This window comes from Pseudopipra pipra, chromosome 3 (genome assembly GCF_036250125.1).
Source record: "Pseudopipra pipra isolate bDixPip1 chromosome 3, bDixPip1.hap1, whole genome shotgun sequence".
In the NCBI taxonomy this organism is placed as follows: domain Eukaryota; kingdom Metazoa; phylum Chordata; class Aves; order Passeriformes; family Pipridae; genus Pseudopipra; species Pseudopipra pipra.
In genome coordinates this window covers 54,412,312-54,434,821 of record NC_087551.1, presented here as the reverse complement: position 1 = coordinate 54,434,821, position 22,510 = coordinate 54,412,312, and the positions used below count along the sequence as shown (strand labels likewise).

At 35.2% G+C, this 22,510-nt stretch overlaps 1 protein-coding gene across 6 annotated transcripts in view; it reads right to left on the bottom strand.

Moving 5' to 3' along the window:
• Window positions 1-391: 391 nt before the first annotated feature.
• The window catches only part of ZDHHC14 (zinc finger DHHC-type palmitoyltransferase 14), a 96,687-nt gene continuing 74,568 nt past the window's right edge, over window positions 392-22,510 (bottom strand). For 3 of the 6 annotated variants that reach the window (XM_064649232.1, XM_064649233.1, XM_064649237.1), the window contains exons 4-9: window positions 21,877-22,014; window positions 18,189-18,237; window positions 13,512-13,614; window positions 11,762-11,871; window positions 9,267-9,369; window positions 392-1,627 (exon numbers count right to left, since the gene is read on the bottom strand). In XM_064649232.1, the coding sequence (XP_064505302.1) occupies window positions 1,226-1,627; window positions 9,267-9,369; window positions 11,762-11,871; window positions 13,512-13,614; window positions 18,189-18,237; window positions 21,877-22,014 (905 nt within the window). In that variant the 3' untranslated portion in view covers window positions 392-1,225. The remainder of the gene's footprint in view (window positions 1,628-9,266; window positions 9,370-11,761; window positions 11,872-13,511; window positions 13,615-18,188; window positions 18,238-21,876; window positions 22,015-22,510) is intronic. The other 3 variants (XM_064649234.1, XM_064649235.1, XM_064649236.1) reach the window with 2 other exon arrangements.

Below are 22,510 nucleotides of genomic sequence, written 5' to 3'. Positions count from 1 at the left end.
ATCAAAGGACAAATACAAATGAAGGATGATGGCTGAGGACAGCTACTGACTATGTTAATCATTTAAGATTACTTCACTAAGCTCTCTGTCTTCAATCTTAAGCCCCTCACCCTTTAGCCCTATGATAAGGAAGATAAAATTACAGTGCAAGCAGAAGGTAATTCTACTGTTTCCAAGTAAGGACCTCTTATAGGAGCACATACACATCTCAAACAAAGCCATAAAAAATGGCGAAGCCACCCTAATCATAACCAACTATTCCTCCATAGCACTAGTTTCATTATGTACATATATTCCAGTCAAATCTTTACAAACTGTGTTACCAAGTCACAATTTTCCCCTCTTTCCCCACCAAAACTGTGTAAGGATAACTGTACACATGTCCACGAAATAGAGGATGTAATTTTATTGGAGGTCCACAGGTAACTGTATCACATTAGGGAGTGGAAGAATTTTGTGGTATGGCACAACACAATACCTCACTCTAAACACTTAAACAGAAGGTTAAATGATATGCAACATGATCAAATCAGTAATTCGTCACCTTCTAGGCACCACTGATTAATTTAAAATAAAATTTAATAAATTGAAAAAATATAGTCCATTAATCTGTTTATTGTACTGTCTTTAAATGAAACAGCACTTTGAAAGTCACAAATAAAAAAGCAGCACTTTCTCTTAATACCAACACCACTGTAACACATACTGTAGCGTGGCATGCAAATCCACATCTGCAGTCTTTTTTTTTGTATTAACAAATGGAATGGTAATTTTCTATTCTCAAATATTGGTAGCATAACATGTAAGTGCAGATCATTCTGGCCACAGGTGTGGTAAGCCTTAACAAGTGTGTATTACAAGAGCATAGAACACAGAGCATGACACTTACATCCAATAATCTCTCTTTTGTACTGTACATGGTGTTTGTTACAGGCAGACTTCCAACTTGGGGTACCAAAGCTTCAGGAAACAAGATTATTGACCTCTTCTGGTTTTATTTAAAAATAAAATGCAGTCACCATCAAAGCACAACCATTAGCAACCTGTTCAAAAAAATGCCATAGCTCCATTGAAAAATAACTTGTTTTTTTAGTAGACTCCACTATGAGATATAGTTTCCATTATAGGTATGTTATGAAGTCTTACAGCGGTACTGAAGTGTCATTCCTGTTAATTAGAGATTTGTATAGACACCAGGAAATGGTGCGATGTTCAGAAAAGCTGTTCAAACTGAGCTAAGCTTCACGAGACCACGTACTGAGTCTTCATGCAATGAATCCTGGCTGGCTAGACTCAGGACGTGCATTGTATGGCTGTGTGTGATAGGACTTCCACTTGGCAGCATCCCAGGAGGTGATGGAGCTTCTTCAGGAGTGAGAAATTGATGACCTTCGTGTTCCTCTTTTAATGGTATGATGTCTGTCAAACCTGAATCTGATGTGAGATTTGGCATAGAAGATGGTGGTGTCGGTTGCCCTAGAGTTAGAGCTGCACAAGGCCCACTGATAGAAGTCTTTCCTGGTAAAGGTAGCTCTTCACTAGTTATGCTTGGCTCACTCTGTAGTAGAGGGGTGGCAGCAGCCTGCAAAACGAATTTGGTGCTCTGAATGCACTGATCTTGGTCACACTGTAGAATGGAAAGGGTGTCAAAATCATACAACGCAAACAAAACAGAGAAGAAAAAAAAAGGGAGAATATGGACAAAAAGGTATGGAAAAGAATGGGACGTGAAGAGAAAAAAAAGAAAGCCATTAGTATCATTCCACGGTTAGCCACCCAAAAATCCCATTGCATGCTGCCCAGAGAAAAAAAGAAAGGCGCGCGTAACTGAGCCAATGCTTTGAATTATTATCAAAGTAAATTATGAAAAACATTTACAGTGTTCACTTAAGGGCTTCGGTAGTCTTTAAAATAGATCTAAGCATCTTTAAGTTCAAAAACACTAGGCAATTGTCTTCTTTTAACTGGTCTTCACATGCAGGAATTAAGCTACTACAGAAGGTTTCCAGAACAAGAATTCCTCTGACGCAGGTGATTTTTATAAAAATATAGTTGGCAATACAGCCCTTATGAGTAAAAATTTTTTCTTACATTATTTTTTAATACATGATATATACATTCTACAGAATATACTACACTATACTCTGTATTCTAGTGGATGTGTGGAAATCAGGCAGCACTGCAGACTTATCAATTTGAGATCAACCTGAATGGTTTTTTAGGCAGTTTCTTGACTAATCTTGACAATGTGAACAATCAATGTATAAAACAAAACCTTTTCTGGTAAGTACTGTCTCAAAAACAAGCAAAATTCAGCATAATATAAATTCAGTTAGGCTGAAGTGACTATTACCAGAAATGCTTTTGGCTCTACACCTATTCCTGTTTATACAAAATTATCACTTATTCCTTGAGATGACAAGACAGGTAGGTGATTCAATAATGTCCAGCTAGCTAAGTGGGTAGTACACCTACTGCCAAATTTTCTTTAACACAAATTGGCATGATTTTTGAGAGCTTCCAAGGAAAAAAATATATTTAATTCCTAGCCAGATCAATTATAACATCTGCAGATTTTCAAAATCTTGTTAGATTCATTTGCCATAGTACTGTTCTGCTGTGTAAGAAAAACACTACAATCAATGAATACAACTATAAATCCAATGCAATGAAGAACATTTGGAAGCAAGTAAGCAAAATAAAAGATACATCCAGAGGTAAGACATGCCTATTCACTCTTCTTATTTCAAGAATTCTGTTAAAGCAGTATGTTCTGCTTTATGACTAAGTTCTTTGATCTATATCAAATCACTAGATGTTACAATTCCATCATCTTTTCCAATATTATGATCATAACCATTGCTACTAACATCATAGCAATTCCCTAAAATGCCCCTTTGAGTTTAATAAGCCACTGTGATACACCCTAAGGAAACTTATGGAAAGACTTTTGCTTCCTTTACTGTATAATGAAAACCACAACCAAGAATGGTTCCTCTGGTATTTTCAGGTTCTCCAGTTTCACCACTGAATAGCTTAATGATGGATGCACACGTTACACTCAGAAAGTGTGCAGGCAGAGTACTTGTCATAGTAGATAGGTAGTATTTAAAAGATGATTAAGTAGTTTAGGACTTCCAGACCAACTATTTTTTATAGGCAGAAGTCCAATCCTTACTCAATTACATATTTCCAACACTTCTGCTTTCAGAAAGACTTCCTATTACATGAATTGAGTTCATATAAATTGTAAGCAATTTCCCCCCGCAAAATGACAAACAGCCCCAGCCAAACAACTGAAGTGGTCCCCTATAATTTCAGGGGGATTACTCACAGGCTTAAAGCTGAAACCTTGCTTAAGTTACTAAGAAAAAAACTGTCAGCATCTTTTAAAGTCATGTTTTCAATTAGTAATTCAGTGTGAATAACTCATTCTTGATCAATATTCTGTTATTCACACCTGCTTACTTCAATTAAACTATAGCCCCTTCAACTAACCTTACTGTGAGACCTCAAAAATATGCTAACTGAATTTTCAAACTTCAAAAAGACCAACAAAATCTATCTTCTCTGAAAAGCAGCAGCTAAAATGCAAGTTAAATAACAAAGGAATGCCTATAACCACTGGGGTACACTGAAAACAAATAACATTAGCAACTGACTTATTGCTTTAGTGAACTTTCAGCTCTGATCTTCAAAAGGCAATCATTAATGTGTTCCAGGCAATACAAGTACACCCTTTTAAATTAGTTGAAGGTAATTTACTTGAATTCATTGTATAGTCTGAATTCATTTTCTTACAGAACTCCACTGCATTTCAATTGAATCAATACTGGAAAAGAAAAAGTAGCCTCATAAAGCTCCATTAAGTAGTGTTATAAACTTCTTCAGGTGCTGTATTTTTCTTCTTCATTTTTCATGTACTTGTCATTTCCCTAAAGCCTCTCTTTTCATTTAGATACATTTCAGGTTTTCCTTTTCTTTTTTTGTTTAATGGTGAGCAGCATGAAATCTTTGGGAAAATACAGGCTGTAAACAGCTTTCGAAAGAGAACTAGGGCAGCGTTTAAACTAGAAAAAGTATATGTGCTCAATGAAGCCCTCAAAAATATCTGATAAAAACACACAATATACAGGCAAGACTATTCTTGAGTTTAAACAGCCAACACAAAGCTAAACAAGGAAATCAGATTTGTTTATAGGGCTGGCATGGTAGGTTTTCCTCGATTCCATATTTCACTCTTGACTGAATGAAATTTAGGGCCAGAAGCCTTAACTGCTACTAATCACATGAATTATTCAACACCAGGATTTCAAATGAAATAAAAAAGCCTATGACTACAACAAAAAGAAACCCAAGAACTGAAATCTAAATAACTAAAAGTCTGTCAAAACTATTCCACCAGTACCTTCTTACTTCAGACCTGGCTTTATTTTCCACTGTTTCAAGAGGAACAGCAGATTCTGAAGGTAAGATAAGTCCAATAAGTTCTACCAGTACAGAAGCTCAACTACATGCATGCATAGAAATTTTTAGCCATCTCTATATTTATTTTCACATAAAAAGGCATAAATTAAAGCAAATTAGACAAAACCTAGAATTCTGTGTTTATTTCACAAATAATAAATACAAACAACTAAGGAAACAAATTTTTTTCCTGAAGAAAATCTGTTTTTTTTCTAAGCTACACAGAAAATACTTGGTAACATAGTTGTTGTACATGGCAATAGATTTTTCACATTTCTAAATGTGTTTATTTCTAAATAATCAGAGATCATTTAGTTTAAATTTTAAATAAACTTTGTTAAAAATTTTCTAAACACTAGTAACATTCAAGAATTGTTACAATTCTCAGAAGATGGAGAAAAGGAGGTTGAATTATCTCAGCATCTCTGAATAAAGTACAAACAACAAGAAGTTCAGAGGAGGCTGACAGTGCTATGAAGGAACAGGAAGGATGCTGAAATACCATACTAGGTGGATACAGTAGATAGGTAAAAAGTGGAGGGATGGAGCTGTATAACTGTTCCCCACAGGTGCAGGATTTCAAAATCAATGTACTGTGGATACTGTGCAAGAACTGAGCCACAAATCACACCAAGTGAATGGCTCCACTATCAAGTACTACAGTGCACACGGAGCAGATCTATGATGAGGTAAAATAAATCTAGTTCATGTGCTCTGACACTGCTCCAGGATATGAATTAAATTGCAGTGAACATGCACTATCAAAAGAATTGCACCTAAAACATATTCCAACCCAAGGCAAAATGCTGAAGTTGATTTACTTGCATGTGCCCTTAACCCATTTAACCGTGAAGTAAAATGCTTTAATGAAAAACCTTGACTGTAGTGATGTTGACTTCTGTTTCAGGCATTTGGGAAGGACACCAGTAAATATACAAGGAAACACTCCCAGCAAAATGGGATTCCTGTCCTTGCCGATCCTATTACTGTCATAATAGAAATACTTACTGCTAACAATGAAAATATGACAATCAAAGGAAAAAGTACACCAGGACTGTCAGAGTTACTGTTGCCTGTCGCAGCTGGATCTGTTTCCAGATGAGTCATAGAAATACTTATGTGAACATCTGGGAGAGGACTTTCCTGCACATCTCACTGGTAACGAATGTTGCACGTGCGCTATGGCTCCTACAATTTTTAGTGGTGCATATAAGTAAGAAAACACTCTAAAGAATTTGCATCCAAGAAAGGAAACAGAGCACTAGAAATAAGGGAATTTGGCACACAAGGAATTACCTAAGCACTGAAGAAGAGACGCCTAGGAATGCAGGAGTACAAGTGAATTTCTTAAAAACAAGGAAATAAACCTGTCCTGACACAAAGTCAGAGAGCAGTGAAGTCTATCAGTTTGTAAGGCATTAGAGAACTCCTAGAGACATCATAGTAAATATAAACCAAACTGATTCCTCACAAAAAGAAATGCATGGAGTGAGATAGTCTGTGTTTCCTCTCAATGAAATATTAAGAATAAAATACCCTGTACCAAACCCCAAGGATCAGCTCAGGCTTTTAAGGGAAAGCTAAGTACTACAACAGTGCAGACCTAAGTAATGGTAGCTGGTGGGTTTATGGTGAAATTAGAACTTTTTTCAGAACACAAAATAAACTTCAAAATGAAAGAGAAAGAATAAATTACAGAGAAAATTCTTATTTCATAATGGATGAGATACTGTGCTTCACACAAAAAAAGAAATTCTTAATAAGAGATATACTTGGGCAATCCAACTAATGACAAGGTTGCAAAAATAATCAGCAGTAAAATGCAATAGGGAAATACTTTGGAAATAACTAGATGTATGGATTATGAGCTTCAAGTGACCATGCCTGTCATGTGGATAAGGATATTAAGAAGTTGGCTAATCAATTTACCAGACTAATTTCAAATTATATTGGAAAAGAAATTAAAAACACTTGGAACATACTGGCAAAATAATAATTGTATGTGCCTCCAGTCTTCATAAAAGTAAATACAACTTCAGCTTTTAGTAAAATAAGGGAGATACTAAGGACAGAACATGAGAAAAATCTCTTCTATAAAGATCTATAAAAAAATAAAATCACAGTATGGGTTTATCAAGCACTGATTATAGCAATAATCCTGACTTTTTGAGATTGTGACAAACTGGGTCACTATCATGAGTAGAGTAGATCCTATATGAAATATTCAAAGTCTCAGAGGCAAAATTACCACAAAAGCTGTTAAATACAAAAATAGTGCCCCACAAATGGTATACTGAATAAGAGATAATACATTGCACTGAAAACAAGCGTCTGGCAACTTTACACTTAACCTGATATTTACGTTGAGCTTAAATGCAAAAATGATGCTATGCTAAAAGATTCATTAAAATACATGAAAAGAGAATATAATACTAAGTAACCCAGAGAGATTTAAAGAAGGATAAGAGGCTAGTGGGGTGAGGCACAATAATTCTATTTAGAAAGACACAAGTCACTGAGTAAAAGATTTGAGGGAAGAGAAGGAAATGAAAGAGGGAAGGAAAAAGAGAAGACAATTGTGAGAGAACATGCTCATTAAAATCTTTATTTAATATCAGTGGGCAGGATAGACATTTTAGCACGCTATATGGATTAAGCAGCATAACATCTAGACACTAGGATTCAATGTTGAGATAAGAAGATGCAATGCATTCTGGAATAAAACTGGAGACACACCATAAAGGTGTACTGAAACACACTTCAGATTTCTAGTAAATTATTTCTTGTACGCAGAAGCATTAAGCTTGCTAAAACAGCGTAAATATCTCTGAAGATGTATAAATGGCTAAACCTCTATGATTTAAAAAGTATTTATGGTCTAAGACTAAGATCTACACATGCCCTTTCAAGTCAAGGAATTTTACTTTGTCTGTCCTTATCTAAAATTGTAACAATACAAGCGGCAGTACCAGACACATCCCCTTCAATAGGGAAGAGAAAACAGTGTTAGAGAGACTGGTAAACTAAGCATGTCTTTAACAGTTTGCAACAAAACTGAAGGGAGAAATTTTAATCCTTATAGCCAGAGGCCACTAGAAACCAACTGGTCTTGGACACAGACGAGGTATAATGAGAAAAATAGCATTACAGTCATAAAAGATATTCCTCCAAATCAAACTTGACATATTACATTTTTCAAGCTTTTTCTAAGAGATCATTTTCAGGAATGAAATCTGGACATTTCCTAGTGATTTTGATAACTGTTAAAGAACCTAAGTCTTTCCCATCTCATGTGGTGTGGTGTTCTAGGACATAAGAAGTTCAAGCCCTCAAAGAATTTGTGTAATTACCGGTATTACACTTAAAAATCATAACAGTTACCTGTTTGACTTAAAGTAATACCATAACAGATTTCTCCATTCCTAGCGACAAACTTAGTCAATTTTCTATCAAACTAGCACAAGATTTTCTCATTAATATCTAGGAATAATGATAGTGTCTTCTTATAATGCAAGTATAATCCTTATAATGATAAGGTAATTTAATGCCAGGGACATACTGTGGGTTTATGATCCTCACAAATAAGAAGCCTTGACAGAGTCAGAAAGTTTGGGTAATCCCTGAAAGACCTCAGCCCATTTCTAAGGTTTGCTTTCTCTTTTTTTTTTTTTTTTTTTTCAAACACACTTCTCTCTTCAGAGTTATATTATTTTGATAATCTGCATGGAGCATTACCTTGTTCTGCTCAACTGCACCTCACAGAAGATTCAGACTTAACACTGTGCCTCTAATAAGTTTTCTTATTAAGGAGACTAACAAATCTATTTAATCCTCAAAATAATACGTAAAACCAGCTTAGGAACTAAACCAAAATTTTTACACGAGTTTATCAGCGACACAAAAACTAATCTGGCTGAGAAGAGAGAGTCTTTTCTTCTTTTGTTCAAAAGAAAGGCTGAATTATGTCAGAAGGCCTTGTGGCTTCCTCTTTTTTGGCAGAGGGAGGGTGTCCATAACTCATGACTTCTTTGACAAAGTCTTAGAACCCACATTATATGAAGATATGTGGATAACAATTCAGAAATAGGCACATATGCAAGATGCTTGCCTTTGGAAAAAGATCTTTCCAGTTATTCTCTTCTTCTTGGCACTGGAAATCCTATCTTCCATTATGATAGCCAATGCTACCAGCAAAAAACAAAGTAAAAACTATTGGCACAGTTTCAAAGGTGTTTAAAAGCTTTTGTTGTAACAATCCAGTTGCCATTTTTTGTTCATTGCAAGTTCAGTGTCCTCCTGCTCTTTCTTCAAAATACTTCTCCCCTAGAAACTTCTCTTTGTTCATCTTTGTTTTTTTAAATACATTAGTCTATGCAAAACCGCAGTGTACAAGCAAGGAAGGAAATAAAGTATGAAGGAAGTGCCATATAAAATAACAATTAGCTGGAAAACGACGAACCAGAGCAAGTCCATGATACTTGAATATTCCAGTTGAAAACACAGCAGGTGTCAACAGTAAAAGTCAAAATGCCAGTATATTCAATAAATCAAGTGTAGAAAAGCCTTTTTTTTTTTTTTTTTTTTTTAGAATCCATGAGCCATAACTATTACACTGTGTGAAACATACATTAAAAAGAGCCTTGGGTTTTGTTTTTTTTTCTTTACTGTTAATAAACAAGTCATTCCACCCAGTGTGTCAGCTGTATCCAGTTAGTTATTACTTGATTAGTTCACATGAAAGTGGAGAAGGAAAACATTCACAGGAATCTTGATGAACAACACTATGGGATGATTCCTACCATGTTGCTCTGAGATTGTGTGGCCCCATACATAGTAATGCCATTTGATGGTCCTGCTAATTGCGGTGTATCTGGTTGTATAAATCCTCTTCTGTCAATTAAGCTACAGAATAATCACAATAAAGAAAAAGAGTTAGAAATATTTCTGGTCAATAACTACTTCCTCTCAATAAAAAGAATGTCCTCTTTTACTCAACTGAAGTACAAGACTTCATTCGTACTCATCAGTAAGGTACTTCTTGTTTGTGATACTGCCTATCACACAGTCATACATACTACTACTTTTCTGGATTTTTATCACAGACAGTAGATTTATAACCTTACCAGCAGATACCACAAAACCAAAGAATTTTAAACCATAGATGTGAAAACAAATTACAAAACTCACTAGGGCACTTTGATTCAGCATCTCTTCTGAAGGTTGGTTTTTTTGCCAGTTTTCATATCTAAATTAAAACTACTTAGTCACAAAATTTAGCAAGAAAGAAAGATGAACTTTTGTTCAGACAGAAAACTTACTCGTCAGGTTTTTCACAACAGCTACTTAACACCAGTTATAATACTCCACTGTGCTTACCAAAGTGATGCACTCATAAAATTGCTTATTTGCATCTAAGAAAATGCTTTGTGAAGAAATTACTAAAAATAAGTAAAAATCTACATAAGATTTAAAGAAAATTAATAGAATGGAATAATCTAACCTAGTTAAAGATTAAAGATGCTTAAAAATGTTATATGATTTATTATATCAGAAGACTGATTAGACCTATGCTGACAGCTATGGATCAAATTAAGATTTGAAAGTAATTGTGGAGGACATGTAAAATGCATTCTGAATTTGCTAGCATAGATTTAAAAATGAGAAACCATCTTTAACAGAAGTAAGAAAAGTTTTGATTATTTACAGATCCTCTCTCCCTGCATTGCACTCTCAAAGGCATTTGAACATTTTGAATTTTAAGCTGTAATTGCTGGTAAGGCACTTTTCCAGAATTTAAGGGAAAAATTAATATTTAGTGACTTGGGACACAGCTGAGATTAAAAGTAAAAAAAGCAAGGATATAATTTACATTTTACAGTCAGTAAATTTTTCCCCTTGGTCATAAAATATCTCCCTGAAGAACTTCTACATATATTTTGACATCTAAATAAGTAATGTTGCTGCATGGAATAGGAAAAAATGTACAAACTCTGTTAAAACACAGGAGCCAATGCCAGTCTGGTCTAATTGTGTGCTGCTACTTGTATCAGCCTAAGATGCTATTTCAAATATTGAGAAACATGATGCAGTTTTAATAAAGATTTCCATTTGGAGTCAAAAGAATTTGAAGTGTGCCAGTAAGCTTTTATGTCACATACTTTTATGAAAAGCAAAACAGCAAAATTAAAGGGCTGGCTTCAGGCAACATCCACACAGGTAGGAAGCAGAGATAGGGCTACTCTTTCTCACTAGTGTTAACCCAGTATGTGGAAATCATTACCCAGTTTTTTCTAATTTAGGAAAAGACATCAGTCTCTCCTGTTGACCTTTGACTGCTCATAGAAGAACCACCTCTGATATTCCTGACAGCGAAGCCATAAAATCCCACTTCCAACTAAACACCTTGGCCATTGGACCATAGAGCCATTTACTTTCTTCCTTCTTGGTAGTTCAGATTCATCAGTACATAATTCCAGACAAAGCAAAACATATCAATTGATAAGTATGTCACAAAAATAATCTACAAGATCTCAGCTAGTCTCTACAGTGAAACTGCATATGTAGTGTGTGAACTATGTAATCACTGAGCACTGGAATAAGAAAAGAATGAAGTCTTTTCAGCTGGCAGTTTTATTTCTCTGCTCTCAGCTCTGTCCTACATTTTGTTCAAGCTGAAAAAAACATCTCTAACCTTACATATACAAACATTTTGGATTTCAAAAGTGAAAATGTATGCAGCAAAACTTAATCCATTGTGCTTTCTTTTGAATTGCTTTGGTGTAAGACCACCAAATTCAGCTTAATGTATATATGTTAATAGTATTAAATAAAAAAAATACTGTCCATTTAAATAAAATGGGTCAAAAATGAACAATTATCAAGCTGCTGTAGACTAAAGGTTCATAAACTCTCCTAAACTCATGAAACATTTGTTAGATATGTAAGAGTTTAATAAAATTTCAAGTTATCCTTTATGCAATGGCTAACTACTAGCAATCTTCCACTGCTGTAAGTTATTAACTGCAGTGGCAAAAGTTCAAACAACAAATAAGTTTATTTTCATTTCAGATGTCAATCTTAAATATATTTTAGAGCATCTGATCACTAATTTACTTTAACCACAATTTAGCAATTTATCTCTTTACTACTGAAGAAAAAACTAATTAAAGCTTCTAAGGGACACTAATACAAAACTTTAGCTTTATTGAGTCAACTTACGCAATCTCAAAGAATAATTCTTTCATCAATAGTCAGGTGGCTCTATTTATGTTAACAATGCTTTTGATACTCTTACCTTGGAGAGAGGGGCCCACAGAGTGCAGCACAGCAATTGGTAAAGATGTTGCCATAACTGTAGGGATTATAGTTTTCTTTACCTCTTTTATTTGACCATGATCCTTTAATCTGAAGAGATATGAACAATATACATCACATGTAAAACAATATAAAAAATGGCTGGGACAAATTAAGGGTTACCAAAGCAGCAACATGCTACTTGCAGAAGCAGACCACAGAAAACCCATGATGACACTTTCAAGCAGCTTAGAGTTTTGGGCTGTTATGCAAGGCTGGATCCTAAAATCTTAAAAGTGAGCACATGCTTTACCTCCATAGATTTAGACAACTCAAAATTTCAAGGAATCAATATATTCACAGTAAGAATTTCATCATCTAAACCTAATGGTCTAAGTTTAATTTTACAAATAATATGGCATATCACATGAGATTATCTTCCCTACAGTTCACAAATGGCTCTAAAATATTGTGAAGTATCTGCAGCCATTACTACCTTTTACTGCATATTATATTTTTCCTTAGCTAGTCAGCTTTTCTGTTTGTGAGATACTTGAGAGCCTGAGTAAAATGTCTTCTGTATTCAATTGGGGATGTACGTTTTAAACTAAATTACTGAACAGTTTACTTGAAATTCAGACGTGTTCCACTGTTACAGGTCACTGCTATCTGTCTTTCAACAATCCAAAAGAGACATCTATTTGAGGGAAGTGGGGATAGCAGAAGCACAACAAGTTCACATAGAGAGACAATGTTGGCCTAAACCTAATAATTGAGGAATACCAGAGTATCTCATCATGTAGCTTTCTTCCAAGTCAGGCTACTTGCTCTGATACTTGATGCTGAGGCATGATTCCTTCTGCCTGGGAAGTTTTTTTGTGGTTGATTGGTATTGATTGCAAAGTTTACTATTTTAATAGTGACCTTAATGAGAAAACATGCGTTTGACAGTCTCAAAGATGCTACATTTATATCTGCCAAATACCTATGAAAAAGGTACAACATAAAATTACAGCAAAATAATTGAAAGTTTGCAGTCCTTTGTTAGATCACTTACTAAATTTCCAACAAGCTTTCTATACCATTAGCTCCCTAGCTAATTTTATTTTCTCCTTTCATTCATTTTGTGTTTCTCCTTTTAGTTAGGGGAGGACACATGAAGACTTCACACACAGTTAAACATAATTTCCACACCAAAACAGTAGAAATCTACGCGCAAAATAGAAAACTGTAGAAATGAGAATGTTGACCTTTAAATTAATTATATACTCCTTGCCAGAGGTTTTAGACCTCAGACTGGCAAAAAATTTTCAAAGGTAAAATAAAATAAAGGATGAAATTTTTGTTTAGAGAATTCAACACACTTTTTAATTTTCACAGTAATCAATTTTTGAGTCAAATAAGATTTAGAACTCTCAATGAAAAACAGATACAGAAAAGTATTTATTAATTCCCTACTGTATAAAATATACTTGTTTCTTTTTATCCTCTATTCTATATTTTCCTATTTCAAGATTGAGGTTCTGTATGCATAAACCATAATGGACATACTATGTATATAAACCAGCATATTTTCAAGCTACAACAAATATAGGCAAAAAGATTTCATCTGATCTTTCAAATCAAGCACAACCATGTTACTCTCTTCTTTCCTAATGAGGTATTCACAAAATGATGCAGACAGGTGTGATTTGAGAAAAACCTCCTTGCTACTATTTAGAAACATATGTAGAAATAAACTATGAACTTACATCTTCATTTGTTGTTTGATTGGAGCTGATCAAATATGTATGAAAACCTGAGAGGCCAACAATGGACCATACTGAGAAAAAACACACCACAGCTTCCAGCACAGTAATTGAAAGTCAAGGAAATATACGCAAATGGAAAAAAAATCCAATAAAAAGTACTTAAAAATCACAAAATTCCAGGTAATCCACAAGTCCCTTTAGATCTCTGGGGTACTTCAAAGGGGTCAGCAAAAATTAAACTCAGAAAAGCAAGACTACTGCCAGTAGGTTTTATTGTATAGACCACTGAATAGTACACCAGCAAATATTTAAGGGTTTGCAAATTGAAAAAGGCTAGAAACTACTCAACTGCTGAAATTCAAATTTTCATGTTCATCCTGTAAGAGTCATCACACTTGTATTAAGACAGGCAAATTGATAAGTAACAGTAAATAACAGTTTTGATGGGGTGAGGGGAAGATCAAAGACAAAAGAGAAGTAACCCAAGGCTAGCTGAACACCAAAAACTGAACAGATATGTTTGTTCAAATACTTATTGCACAGTGTGAGTCTTCAGCCAGGACTAAGGGTTCTAGATCTCTGCTCATACATATGGCAACAACAACTGAGTAAACTGCATCTCAGTCATATGTTCTAACTGCTAGACTCTCCTGTTTTTCTTCTGTTACTGAAGTTAAGATGCTGATAGGCATCCTAACACTAGCACTGAAGTGCACTAGTCCAAATAAAATATAAAGTTCACTTGCTCTTTCAAGTCCCCCTAATAACTGGATATATTCTATGTTACGACTGTGGGGATGCCTGAGTGGCCCAGCTTTGGCAAATGGCCTGGAAAGCAACTTCTGTTAAACCTGTGAGTCTAAATAGGTGCGGTGGCATTGGATATTCAAAACTCAGCAGCATTCGCCCAAAACTTATGTTAAAGAGGAAGCCTATCAACTCCCAGCTCACTGTGCTGCTATTAAACACTAGTTGAGGAATTACAAGTAGACTTTTTAATGAAGACATCAGTCTGATTTATAAGCAAATCACAAAAAATGGCAGAAAGATAACTCCTGTTCCCACAGAAGTGGGAACAGCAGCAGTCAGAACTTGGTTTGGTATAGCCACAGGTAAATCTGCTGGAATCTGTCGAGCCCAGACAGATTCCATCCAGACAGCACCATCCCTGTCAAACATCGAGTAGTCAGCATCCAAACAGCAGACTGTCAGTATGAGATGCAATGTACAGGGACTTGCACTCAAGGTACAAGCATGTGAGCTCTAGGGGTGTTCTCACTTGTGAGTTAAAGGGAGCGGCACAGGTACATGTACAGCAAGAACACCCTCACCTCAAGAGAGCAGCAAAGGTGTGCACATGCACGTTTGTGTGCATCACTACAACTTTTCAAACGACCTGTATTTTCATTCATTATAAACTGTATAACCCAAATGTTATACCCATAAAGAAGTAGCTAGGCTTTAAAAGTGAGATTGGTATACTAGGAAAATCAGTCAGCACTCAATATTGCATACACTAGAGCTTATATAATTCCTTTAACTCTAAAGGAATCATTGTTTCAGCAATAAGACAATAAAGTTGCTTCTAAACTTGATATAAGCAAACATAAAGAGGAACTTTCTATAGAAAGCTTCCTGCTATAGTTTTTTATTTATATATAGTTTTATTTACACAAAATAGCCATGAACTCAAAATACATCTGCTTTGAGAACGCTATTTTTCTACAACACTCAATAGGTTTTTGGGTTTTATTTTAGGGAACACAAATCAACAGCAGAAAGAGCTTTGGTTCCCATAGATATAGATCAAATGAATCAGTAGGAACAAGATGATGGGAAGAGGATAAAAATAATCTGTACATTAACCATATCAATTTTTAGTATAGTCACTTTCCAAGACAATGTCAAGTCAAAATTTTCCAGAACAAGGACATAGCCTTAAAACACAGAATAAACATCCTGAACGTAACAATGGAAGAGAAATATGACAGCTCCTCACCATTACACAGAGACACAGACTGCAAAATGCATGGATGGACATGTTTGCAATGAAAAATCCTAATGTTAGTTAACAGCATAGAGTTTTCTATTGCAGAGCTGCTCTCCCCTAACGAACTGGGAAACACCTGAAGTCCCGGTGTAACTTTCCCTACAACCTATTCCAATCAGAGTGGTTTAAAGCCAGAAAAGAGACATTTGCATTCGAGCAAATTTTCTCCAAAAGCAGCAGGATGACCAAAGTTCATTCCTGAGCAACATGTTCACTACTCTTTCCCTCTCGTCTCCTCCTCTAACTATGTGAAGTCAAACCAACACAGGACAGGAACTCTGACTCAGCTGACTGTTAAATGGCCACAGCTAAAGCGAGGGGTACGAGAAAGAATGGATAAGGAAGTAGACTGTTGGCAGAGGGTTCCAGAACATGTAAAAGAAGGAAACAGGCCAAAATATTATGCACAATACAAACTGGGCTTTGAGAGGGTAGAAGTAGTACAGAAGGCTGTAGACAAGCACTGTTGGATAGAATGAACACACGAGGAGGAAGATTCACCTGGTCAGATAATAAGAACCTTAGAGGCAGAAGGGCTCCCTGCAACCCAAACACACCACTTATAGGATGTTCCTCACCACAGTTACACTCAAAAAGGTACTGAAAAGTATATTTCTCCTCCCTACAGTAATTCATACTGACAAAAAAGGGAATTTCTTTCAGTTCACTACACAAAGGGACATTTTTCAGCTCCCCACACCAAGATCCAAAAAGACTTCTAGAACAGCAGGTGTGGTTTATGTTAAATTAACATGACTCCACTAATTAAACCTGAGTCCATTAATTAAAGAGAAACACAAAACCCCAATATATGCTCAACATAAAGTATAGCTTACTAGCATATTATAGTATAATTATCTTTCTAGCATAATATGATATCTCACACAGGGTTGTTAGCAAGATAGAAATAGCAATGTTCTCTGTGCCTGAGTTGACTGGCTCCAAAGCAGCATTTCCAATAGTATTTGGACAATTTAATTTCTAGAAGATGCGCTACTGAGCCATTCAAAGCAGCACATCTCTGAACACCGATTATGAATTAATAGCCCATTGCTCCTGTACAAAAAAATCCTTAAGTGCATAAGTGATCACATTTTGATTTAAGGACAACTGAAAGCTATTCTCAGTTTGGAAATAGTTTGAAAGAATCACCTTTTGCAAGAATTGATTGTAATTATTTTAATTGGAAGCTATGGTTATGCTATTTAGAAAAGTTTGTGATTTGTAAAATTATTTGTACAAAAAAATCCGAACAATGGCTTTGTTTAAACAGGGAGTTTACAGCTCAGTGACTCTACCTGATGAATAAAAACACAAAAAAAATTTATCTGCAGAATTTGACACTTGGGAAAACTATCTGGAAAGGGAGGTCTCTACGCACAACTCTGAAGGACTCTTCCTACTCTTCTGTGGAAAAGCAAACTCTGTGAGGCACAATGGACAAAAGGGAAAGAATTCTTTTTATAGTATCTTTGTGAGAAGTGCAAACTGTTTATTCAGACACAAATCATTCAAAATATATACATAAGGAACAGGAAGCCTGTGGTCTGTACAGAAATGTAAGAAATAAATTAACCAGTAGTTACGTCAGCTTCCCATTTTTTCATTACGTTAGCTGCTTTCTGATTCCATTCTCACTGAATAGAAAATATACAGAAAGCTCTCATGAAGAGACAAATAGTACATGGAGCATTTACAAAACAGAACCACAGAATGGCTTAGGTTGGAAGGGACCTTAAAGATCATGCAGTTCCAACCCCTCTGCCATGGTCAGGAACACATTCCACTAGACCAGGTTGCTCAAAGCCCCATTCAACCCAGCCTTGAACACTTCCAGGGATGGAGCACCCACAACATCTCGGGGGACCCTGTTCCTGTGTCTTACAACCTTTATTGTAAAAACCATCTTCATTTTGGCCAACCTAAACCTACCCTCTTTTCAGTTAAAAACCACTGCTTCTTGTCCTGTTACTACAGGCCCTGGTAAAAAGTCTCTCTGTTTTTCTTATGAGACTTCTTTATATAGTGACAGACCACAATGATCTCCCCAGAGTCTTGTTTTCTCCAGGTTGAACAACAATAATAGTCCCTGTGTACGCAAGTTACATATTGCTCTGTAGTTTAACAGAAGTTAATATTTGAAAATGACTACTCTAAAAACATAAGAATAGTTTCAGGAATTGAACTCTTTGAGGACAGCATATGGTTTCAGTTGTTCCAAAATCTACTTTTTCTATCCTGAAAAGAATCAGCCATTTTGGATACTTTTGGACGTAAAACCAGGAGAATTATTGAATATTTTAAGTGAAACCACAGCACGAGCATAGTGTAAGATATATTTATGAAATTCACCACAAAATATGAAGCATATTTCATCCCATATGGAAACTACAGATCTTTGTCAAGAGTACTGCTCTGCAAAAGATGAATAAAAACCACGCTGGGCTATAGTCTCTTTCCTACCTCCAACATGTGGCAAGAAATCCTATTGTGCAGGAAGTGATGAAGTCATTAACTGATAAAGTCCCAAAGCACATATCCAACAATAGCAAAAAAAAAAAAAGCAAACCCACATCTCAGATGTTATTTTGTAACAAAATCAGCAATTTGTTTCAATGAAAGGATATCTTGCAGGACTGTCCTTCAGGGCATTGAGGAACCCTGTTTGTTGAGAACCTGTAGAAACAGAACACAAAATTACCTGAGTAAGAAATTGGCTACAGGCTGTTTTCATATAGTTAAAACAATTAATATTTGAAGATAATCAAATAATCATAGAATAGATTTACTAATATGAATAGGAGAATACGCTGCACAGCAGCAACAACATTGAAAAAAACCTGAGTAAGTTATAAGGTTTAACATCTGCAGGATATTTGTTCAGTCATACCACATTGATGCACGCATACTTTCCCATGAACAAGATTTCCGATTATTCTTGTTCTTTTCAGACCTAATATGGAAACAAAAAATTATAACCTCCTGTTTTATTTTGAAATACTGTTTTTCAAAGTAACTTTTTGACTTGGAAAATTTATCCTATAAATTCAGATTTTTCAACTTTCCATCCTTTGTTTCAGAAGCAGAGCTTTCTTGACTATAATCCTGCTCCTATGCACCCTATGCACCTACATAGAAGATTTTTCTAATAGGTTAGTGTTGCCCCTTGACAAATAAAACACAATCTACTAGCTGAAAAAAGCTCAAGAGAAGCATGAGCTATTCAACTAGAGATGCAAAGCATGCAGAGTGCAGAAGCACTTGGGTTCCATAACCCTGAGACAGTAGTCAAAAAGGGTGATTTGACAATTTCCTGGTTGCAGCAAATGAATCTTCGGTAGAAACTAACTTAATGTGACACACTGTAGGCACATAGTTTGAATTTTACCATCTAACATAACTGATTTAAATCCATCAGGTTGAAAGTCCTCCCGCAGAAAGATTTTCCACTTAGCTAAATTCATCTGAAGACTTGTATGGAGAGAAGAATCTTGTCTTTATAAGAATAAAAAAATATTCTCTAGATCTATCTGGTCAATTTACTGTTTGCCATTACAAAAGGAAAGTTACTTACCTTGTATTTCTGAGACTTTTCAGATTCTCATAACTGATTCTTATTCTCAAGGTACAGGACTAATGGAACTTCCTCTACCTCCTCTACTGTTTTTTAGGTTCCTTAATGGCAATGTCAGCAGGTAGGTGTGATCTCTACACCCTACTGCTGGTCACACTCCTCTAAGCAGTGTGACCAAAACATCAGAAGGGGAGGGTTCTTCACTGCAACAAACAGTTGAAATACTGATGCCTCAAACAGAGATGAGTAACTCTGAACAAAGACACTGTTACTACTGAAAATGCGTTCAGTTCCATGAGATGGAAGAAAGTCTTGCAAGACAATACCTTTGATATTTAAAATGAGTTTTATGATCTTCAAAGATATTATGTACACACACTCTTAATCCTAGCAAGAGCAAATTTCCAATGTATGCCTCAGAAGTTAAGATGTATCTCACATCACCACTTAGGCCTCCCAAAAATTATAAAATGCCAGCTTGCAAGATGTATTAGAAAAATATACAAATTTCAAAATCTGTCCAAATCAAGGGGCATTAAAATAAAATAATTTTGTCAGGTCTTATGAAAATGTACATGTATGACTTTGAAACACTGTAGAAAGGTCATAGTTCCAGGTCTAATAACTGAGACTTTCTTCAGACACACTAACAAAAAGCAGTCTATGCCAAGTGCAAAGGTTCAGATTAAGTAACTAAGAATCCTGCTAAATGGTTAGCATTGGCTGAACTACTACAGGGCTGCAAAACAGAACACAAATAGTTGAGTGGTAACTATTAGAAAGGTAGATATGAGGACTTCTAGAAGCACGGTAGGCACAGAGTGGAGCGATCAATGTGATAAGAAAACTTTATTTGTAAAGAACTCTTTTTTGGACACTGCCAAGATTACAGAAGACAAATCTGAAAGCTGGGCTTGAAGCCCCAGTGTAGTAAATAAACATCGAGGAACTAATTGCATTTCATACCTGCTCCCATTGCCTTTGAGGACTGACTAAACTTTGGAACTTAAGGATGTTTTTCCCTGTCTCATCCAAGGTAGACAAACCTCCATAGCAAGAATATTTTGCAGCTGGTAGACAGCTTAGCATTTAACATTTACTATACAGTATCTGTAACACCTACACAATGCTGAAGTGTTCCTCAACCACAGAGAGGCACAATTAATTACTCTGCTCTTTGTCTAAATCATACTTAGAAATGGACACTGTAAGGTTAAAATCCACTAGATAAACCTACTTGACATACAGTACATGAAATATTGACATAATATTGGTAATTCATATGCTGAAAACTAAAGAGAAAAGCACTGCAGTCCTTGTGAAATGAAGGTAGACTACTGTCAAAAGTAGTTTTACATTGTCAGACTAGTAATGTTTTCAATTACTGAACTCTAGCAAGGTAAGATGGCAGAAAAAAACACGCTTTCTTCTTCTTAATGCAAAAAGTATATATATATATGTATATAAAATGTGTGTATATATATATCTGTGTGTATGCCCAGATAAATGTCAAGGATTTAAGTATTAATGGCAAGTGTTCTTTTTCCAACATCTACTTTTCCCTTTTTAAAGTGGTATTAGAAATGCTGTATCTGTTAGTGAGAACAACTTGTTTATTCAGACTCCCTCAAAATTAGGCACACCAGTTCTAGTCTATGAACTAGATTTCTGAGCTATAAGGGAGTTGCACAGTGCTCTTATCATTCTTTTGTGAAGAACAAATAAAACCACGAGTTCTGCTTTTTAAAATACGGCTTTTCCCAGCACATTGTAAGCAATTTAGAAGAGCACAATCTAACATGTTTTTTTCAGGAAAACATTCTCTAATATTACCATTGTCAAGTTAGCTTTATAAATGTCTTAAATACTAAAATTATTATTTCTACCAGGTTTGTGTTGTAATACAGAATACAAAGAAATAAAAAGATCACATTTCCAAAATGGTTAGACCTACTTTTCAAGGCAATATCCTACATAATTAGTGAAAAAAATAAAACATTCCGAAGTTTCCTATGATAGTGAGTTAAAAAACTCCAACATACAAAAGATCTTTAAAGACAAGTCATATAGCCTGTCACCATAAATGAGATCATCATCATCATATAGGAGCCAGCAAAATTTGTTAGGGGTGTGGAAAAAAAAAGACAACACCCAAAAGAGTTCTGACCTCAAACGCAATTCAGAACACAAATAAAAATCAACTTCAAACTCCTGAATATTTATCTGATTCACTTCATTATGAATTGGTTATTCTCAGAATGTCTATGCAAATGAAAATAATGTGTGTTAAAAATAAGGTAGAGAACGATGTAAATTAAACAGCAAACAACCAAAAGTATAGCTCCAACCTATTTCCTAGTAATTTACCTGTTTGCCTGGATGGCAAGTGACCCATGCTTACAGTTAGAAAAAGCACATAACAGTTCTTTGGGTAAATGATACTACCTGTATACTTAGACATACAGTATGTGTGATGCTTTTCCAATAAATCATCCATAAAAGGACAAAAAAAAAATTAAAAAAATTAACACTGTATTAAGTTAAAAGCTACTGCTAAGTCAATGACTGTTATGAATGGGGCCTACTATAGACCAGAATGGGACTCACTGGGGATTGTGAAGCTTCAGAGAAAAGGCAAATAAACAAATAATAAAGAAATAAACCCTGAATGATCAAAATATTAACTTAAAAAACTCAAGCAAATGGCTACATACGTAATCTGATTTCATCAGCATACTTACGAAGGATGACGTGGGTGATAACGAATGCAAATATAAAGACTGTCAGAAAGGACAGAGATAAAATAAACATATAAAAAAATCTGTAGTTTCTTTTCCCCACACAGTTGCCTACCCAGGGACAGTGGTGATCAAACCGTTCTGAAATGAGAGGCAGAAGAAAAAAAAATGGAAAACAATTAATAAAATGCTGTTTATTCAAAAAAAAGCTCTCTGAATACTACATTAAAACTCATGATTTAACTGGCATTTGCAAAGTAGCTGCAGAGAAGTTCTTATTTAGAAAGGAAGTGAAAATAGAAAAGAAAAAAAGGAGTATTTTAATGAAACTTTACAGTTTTTCAAGAAATCAAAGCATGGTTGAGGTGAGTTCCTGTTAAACTACCAGTATTATTGTGATAAATTGTGCTGTCAGATCAAAATGTATGTATTTATCCACTGTCACATGGAGCATTAGCAACTCAATAGTATATGATTTTTTCAAAGTAAAGATGGGTTGTTTTTTTTTTCTTTCAGTGCATCTTCTACTCAAAATTGGACTTTCTGAGGTTGTTTTACTTATATCTGTCATGATCACACCTCTGACTTATGCATACTATCATATCACCCACCCATTAAGGAGTATGAAATATCTACA